The sequence below is a fragment of the Cornus florida genome, unplaced genomic scaffold (genome assembly GCF_030987335.1).
Source record: "Cornus florida cultivar Cherokee Brave unplaced genomic scaffold, ASM3098733v1 CherokeeBrave_3.0.0_Hap2_Chr01, whole genome shotgun sequence".
Lineage (NCBI taxonomy): Eukaryota > Viridiplantae > Streptophyta > Magnoliopsida > Cornales > Cornaceae > Cornus > Cornus florida.
In genome coordinates this window covers 29,920,625-29,926,702 of record NW_026775571.1, presented here as the reverse complement: position 1 = coordinate 29,926,702, position 6,078 = coordinate 29,920,625, and the positions used below count along the sequence as shown (strand labels likewise).

General features: G+C 36.0%; 1 protein-coding gene across 1 annotated transcript; it reads right to left on the bottom strand.

Annotated features, from left to right (window-relative positions):
• Nucleotides 1-1,257: 1,257 nt before the first annotated feature.
• LOC132294242 (disease resistance protein L6-like) lies at nt 1,258-5,860 on the bottom strand. Its single transcript, XM_059792026.1, has 5 exons — nt 5,211-5,860; nt 3,929-4,427; nt 2,323-3,418; nt 1,928-2,218; nt 1,258-1,801 (listed from the first exon to the last, which is right to left on the bottom strand). Exons 1-5 carry the CDS (start codon nt 5,656-5,658, stop codon nt 1,556-1,558), a joined length of 2,580 nt encoding a protein of 859 aa, XP_059648009.1. The 5' UTR covers nt 5,659-5,860; the 3' UTR covers nt 1,258-1,555.
• Between the last annotated feature and the right edge of the window lie 218 nt (nt 5,861-6,078).

The following is a 6,078-nucleotide window of genomic DNA, read 5'->3' as shown; positions in this document are numbered from 1 at the left end:
ACGGGTTTCACGGGTCCCCCCCTCTTTTTCTTTCGTTTTTTTTTTTTTTTTTTACAAATATGCAAATTACATTGATACAGTACATAATTCATTAATATATATATATATATAGCTAATATAAAAGAAACGTGTAACGAGGAATAGGGGAGTAGTTGTATTTATTTGGTGATCAGTGCAATACACAAATTAAGTATAACTAATTCATTAATACATATATATATATATATAAGAAATCTATATTGGTCCTATAGAATTTTAAAATTTGACAAACAAATTAGAATGATTCAATGGATTTAAAAAAAGTATAATGTTGGAGGAGGTTTGTTTTTTTGAGTTTGTGCAAGAGGTTATATAATTAAATTGGATATTACAGTTTACAGAGTAATATTTTACGTCATGAGATTAGGCCCTTAAAATATTTTTCGGTAAAACTTTTCATAGTAAATTATTTTCGCTTTTTTTTTTTCTTTTTCTAGTGTTTGGCAGATATCTTGAAAATATTTTTCGAAATTTTTTCTTTTTTGTTATTTGGCTTTTGAAAATATTTTTCAAGTAAAAATCAACTCTCCCTCACTGCCTTTTATGGGACTGGCATTAAGAGATCACTCAAAGTACCACCACGGATAATTATGAGCCAGCAAACCTAGTAATTTTTTTATTTTTTTTTAATCTCTAATCAACGCATACTAAGGGTGTTTTTTATTTAAAATTATAAGTCTGAATAAAATATAAAAAATAAAGATTAAAAAAAAAATCAGAAATGTGAGAGCAGTAGCCTATTATTCCACAACAGCCAGTAAAATGCGCAGAAGTTTCCCAGGCAGCACAATTGAAGAACCATAAGCAAAAAAGAAATGAAAAAATAAAGAAAAGAAGAGAGAGAGAGAGAGAGAAGAGAGAGGAGAGAAGGGAGACCCAAAAAAAATTCTTAAGTTTTTTTTTTTTTCTTTATTTGTGGGTTTTGGGTTGGGTTTGGGTTGAGCCCGAGCCCAACCCGAATATGCTTAAATTTTGAGAAACTCAATCTAATTTGAACCCGATTTGTGAAATTAAAAGCCCAAATTTCAAAATTTATGTACTAAATTTGGGTTGGGCTGGGACCGCCCAAATTGCACCCCTATTTTGATAAACAGCATTCTATACTTTTTCCTCTAGGGGTGCAACTTTTTCCTCTAGGGGTGCAACATGGGCTGTCCAACCCACCCCTACTAAACTCTCATTTTTTTTTTTTTTTCCAGCAATTTCAATGATTCCAAATTTTCAAGCCCTTTGAACGTACGTAAGCATAAATGCAACTTCTAGTAGTCTCCACATGCTCACAGCCCCCATTAAAGTGAAACTCACATAAATCAAGTAGAAATTGTAAGAAATGTCTGGAGTTCTATGCAGACATTTGACTGACTCCTTAAATTTGACTGACCCTCCACCTGCGATTGAAGCTCTATGCAGCCTCTCAATTTAAGGCTGTGGAGGCAAGAGAGCTCTCAAATGCTCATTGCAGGATTCAAATTTTGGTATGGATACCCCATATTACTAGGATTGTCTTCAAATAACTTCAATATTTAAAACCTATCACTTTCAACTTCTGTAACTCCAGAATTTCATCAGGTAACTCCCTTATATCAGCATATGAAATGTCCAGCACTTCTAAATTCTTCAGACAACCTATGGATCGGTCAATTTCAACCAAATTTCTACAACGTCGAAGAATCAATATCTCTAGACTTGCATATGATGAAAAGTCTGGAGTTCTCCTTAAAGCACAATCAGTCAGTTGTAGAACTTTCAACTTATTTGCCATCTGTTAAGAAATTAAACGAATAATACTTATTAAAAAAAAGAAATTAAGCGAATAACAGAAAACAACTAATTTTAAACAAGTAGAAGGTGGGATAGAAGAAACAAAAGTAGAGATATTATACAACACCTTGATTTGATTCCAACCCCCCCAGTCTTCTGTGATGCCGCTATCGGATAGATCAAGAATGACTAAATTCTTGAAATGAAAATTGGTTGCTTTAAATTGCGGAGGGCAACCACGCCAACTAAGCCATCTTAAATTGGGAAACAGATGCTTAAAATCCCCAACAAGCTCTATGCCATCAGCTCGGAGATACCTTAGAGATATTAGTTTTGCAAATTCCTTACTTGCGAAGCGAGGCTTCTTTCCAGAACCCAATACAAACCAAAGACTCAGGGCTTCAACCTTTTCAGTTCCCTGGCAATGGAATAATAAGTAAACAATATATTAGGACCAGGTTTCCCAACCAACAAAATTTAACTAAAGAATGGGTATAAAATTCAAGTACACTTGAATCTTACTTTCCGTCCCTCCAATACATACAAGGCATCCTTGTGGTTCCACAACCTACTACGATTTCCCAAAATCTTTTCTTCATAGACGATTTTCCTACCTAGAGATCTAAACTGATCATGCATCCTCAGCTCATTAGTATTGTTTTCCACTTTTACGAGAGACATGAGACAAAGGACATTAAATTCCATTTCTGGATGATAGCCACAATCATCCCACATGTAAAATACAGTTGCTTTATCCATCCCAGTAAAAAGACATGATATATCAAGAAATATATTTTGTTGCACATCACTTAATGCTTCATAAATTACCATCAACTTTTTCTCGACTTCATCATGAGATATTTTCTTCAGCTTCTTCAATGTATCTTCCCAATCCTTTATCCCTTTGTCAGAGAGAAATGAACCCATGACCTCAAGAGCTAGAGGAAGCCCTGCAGCATTAGATGCAACCTCCCTAGAGATACTAACATAGTCTTCAGGAGGAGACTCCCTTCTAAAAGCATGAATACTGAAAAGTTTAAGAGATTGCACAGGATTCATAACTGGAGTTTCATAAGTCCCATTCACTTTAATATCCTTTAAAACATTCCTGTCTTTACTTGTAACTATGATCCTACTTCCTGAACCAAACCAGTCATGCTTTCCCACAAGCCAATAAAATTGAGAGATTTCAATCACATCATCAAGAACAAGAAGAACTTTCTTTCTGCGAAATACGTGTTTAATCACATCCATTCCACCTTCAACATCAGAAATGTCAGGACACCATTTTACAGTGTCAGTGAGAAGCTTTTTCTGCAAATCAACAATACCATTGCGCTGCTGCGCTGTCTCTCGAATATCTGCAAGGAAGCTATGACATTCAAAGCTCTCAATGAGTTCATTGTAGATGAACTTGGCAATAGATGTCTTGCCAATACCACCGATCCCAGCAATAACAACAATTTGTACTTCATTGGAGCCAACATTTAATAATCCCATCATTTTATCTAGATGATGATCCATTCCAACCAAGTAGTCAGGTACATCCATGATCTGCTTTGTTAACTCCAACAACACTGCTGGAACAATCATTTCTTTTATTAATTTGTGTTGATACCTGATTGATGCAAGGCAAAAACAAAATTAGTTCATAGAAGGAAAATTATAATAAAAGGTAGAGTGGGAAAATAATTACTTCGACTTCTTTTAGTTAATGATCAGCATAATTACAAGATCTCCTCTTTTATTAGTCTTCATCAATACCTGATTGATGTGAACAGAACAAATAATTAATGTATAACAGGAAAAAAAAAATTAAAAATAAAGGAAAAGGACAACGATTTTTATACTTTTTCGTTTTATTTTATGTTATTATTATTTTTGTAAATATTTTGGATTATATAACAGATGTAAATTATTTTAGGGACTAGCTAACAAAGCAAACCAACAATCTTAAAGTTCTTATATTTTTATATCTGCAAGTCTAATTTGATCGTTAATTTATCCCTTCCATTACCTGAACCTCCTCTTCGAATATTGCTTGTTATTACTTAAATTCCAAGATTATCTAGAATGAAGATTCTATACTACAGAAAACGGGATTAATAGCAGGAATGAATTATCAGACCTTTCTTCCTTCACTTCCCAACCCTTAAGTGCCCCAACCTCTCTCAGTGCCTCCTTCCATTCCTCAACAGTTCTTTCGTCAGAACATTTCATGTGCTTGTGAAAGGCTTCCTCATAACTCCCAGATTGATGCTTCACTTCAGAGGGTTCAACGTCATAGAAGATGGGCAAAATCAATCGTCCCATGCTTCTCTTGCACTCCACCATGTGAGTGAGCACACGGAGGCACCATTTACTGGAAGCATAGTTTTTGGAGAGTATTGGGATTGAGATCTTTGACGCACAGATTGCATTGAGGAGCTCTGATCCAATCTCCTCTTCTTCACGAGAGGAGACGTAATTGTCCCAAAAGGTGCAGACTTGTACGCAGTTGATATGATCGTACAGGTCGTTGCAGAAGGTGTAGCTAGTGTCTGAGGTTGTGCAATTCAAGAACACTTCATAGTGATCAAAATCAATTTCTGTAGTAGTGCTTGAGTCCTTTAGGACTTCATCTTCACCTCCAGAATGACCATATCAATAGGTGAGAGATTGATAAATTCAAAACAAAACAAAAAAAGAAATGAAAATAATGATTTACGATTATCTTTCACCAGCCTCCGAGTCTGTTACAGATAAAATCATACAAGAAGCTTGGATCTCTATCTAGTTTGGGCAATGGATCTGCAAATTTTCTTCCTCTGGATTTGGAAATTGATAAGCTTGAAACAACTGGACATCTAAGTTAACTTTACAAGCCAAGTCAAAAGGAACAGGACAAGCCAAGTCTAGTTGATGAGAGAATGTAGAAGGAATTTCTGTTTTTTTATTTTTAATTTTTAATTTTCTTTCTAAATTTCATAGAGAATTAAGTCATGATCGGTGTATCTAAAATTAGTATGATAAAGAAGGACAAGGCATGATCAATTAAAGTATGATAAAGAAGGACAAGGTGCTTCTATGTGCTACGAAATGCTACCATTATTTCTGCCAATATTTCCATTTCCATCACCGATATTGCTTGTCCAAACCCTACTGTTTCCATTAAGATTGAATTCAAAGGTACCAAAGAATAAGATTGATTCTGCAATAGCTAAAGAGCATTATCAATCATTACCATATACTCTAATACCCATTTCAAACAAACAATGAGAAAATGAAAATACACATTTAACTAAAGCAATAAAAATGGTAGAAGATCTAGTTCTAATGTCTCATACTCCATATATACGAGTGTGTGTGTGTGTGTGTGTGTATATATATATATATACCTATATATGGTTGATAAAAATTTAGGGCCTTACCACTATAATTGGCTTTAAAATGCGATGATTTCTTCGTCCTTTTCTTCCCATAAGGTATCCCCCTCGATTTGGACTGTGAATCGCGGACTTTGCCTAGGTAGAGCCGCACTGCTCTGGAACCAAAAGGGTTCTTCTCCGGCTTCCCACCGTTCTCTTCATAGGCGGCTCGAAGGCGACCTATGAGGGCATCGAGGGATGCCCAGGCCTGCCGGAGCGGGCAAGGGCACGGTGCAGGCAAATCTGGTTTACCGAAGAAGGGGCAGGTGCCGATGTGAATTTTGGTCTTGCCAAACTGGTCAAGATACCGTAAGAACTCGATGATGTGGTTAGCATTTACTAGGGAGTGAGAGAGTGGAGGCCTATGGTTTCGTAGGTACTCGCCAAATGTGTTCCAGTCTCGGCTCTTCTGTGACTCGTACCGGCTAGGAACCGATGAAGAAGATGACATTTTGGACTAGCAGCTGGAAGACCAATCCATGAGTATCAATTTATGTTCTTCTTTCACCAGCATCCGAGCAAGAAGTCCAGCTCTCTCTCTAGGGCAAGTTAAGGAACTTTACGAGTCTGACTCAGTAGGAACTGGACGCGGCAAAAGAGGAGCCAACAAACTCAGTTGTAAGAAACTTGCGAGAAATTTCTGCATTACTCGAGGACAAACCTTGTACCCCTCTCCTTGTACCTTTTCATTTTTGCGGTTTCAAAATAAATTTCATTTAAAGAGTCAAAGTTTTTAATCTTTCTTCAATTTAACTTATTAGTAAAAAAATAAATCATCCCATCCATGAGAATGATAGATTTAATAATTCATTCACTTTGATTGAAAGTTGGATTGACGGTTGGCTCGAAGGGGATTTGAAAGGCTGGCTAT

Coding starts and splice junctions, on each gene's coding strand:
- LOC132294242 (XM_059792026.1), bottom strand. CDS start 5,658: ATGTCATCTTCTTCATCGGTTCCTAGCCGGTACGAGTCACAGAAGAGC. Junction 4,428..5,210: donor TTTTAAAGCCAATTATAGTG/GTAAGGCCCTAA, acceptor GTCATTCTGGAG/GTGAAGATGAAGTCCTAAAG. Junction 1,802..1,927: donor GGGGTTGGAATCAAATCAAG/GTGTTGTATAAT, acceptor ATTTCTTAACAG/ATGGCAAATAAGTTGAAAGT.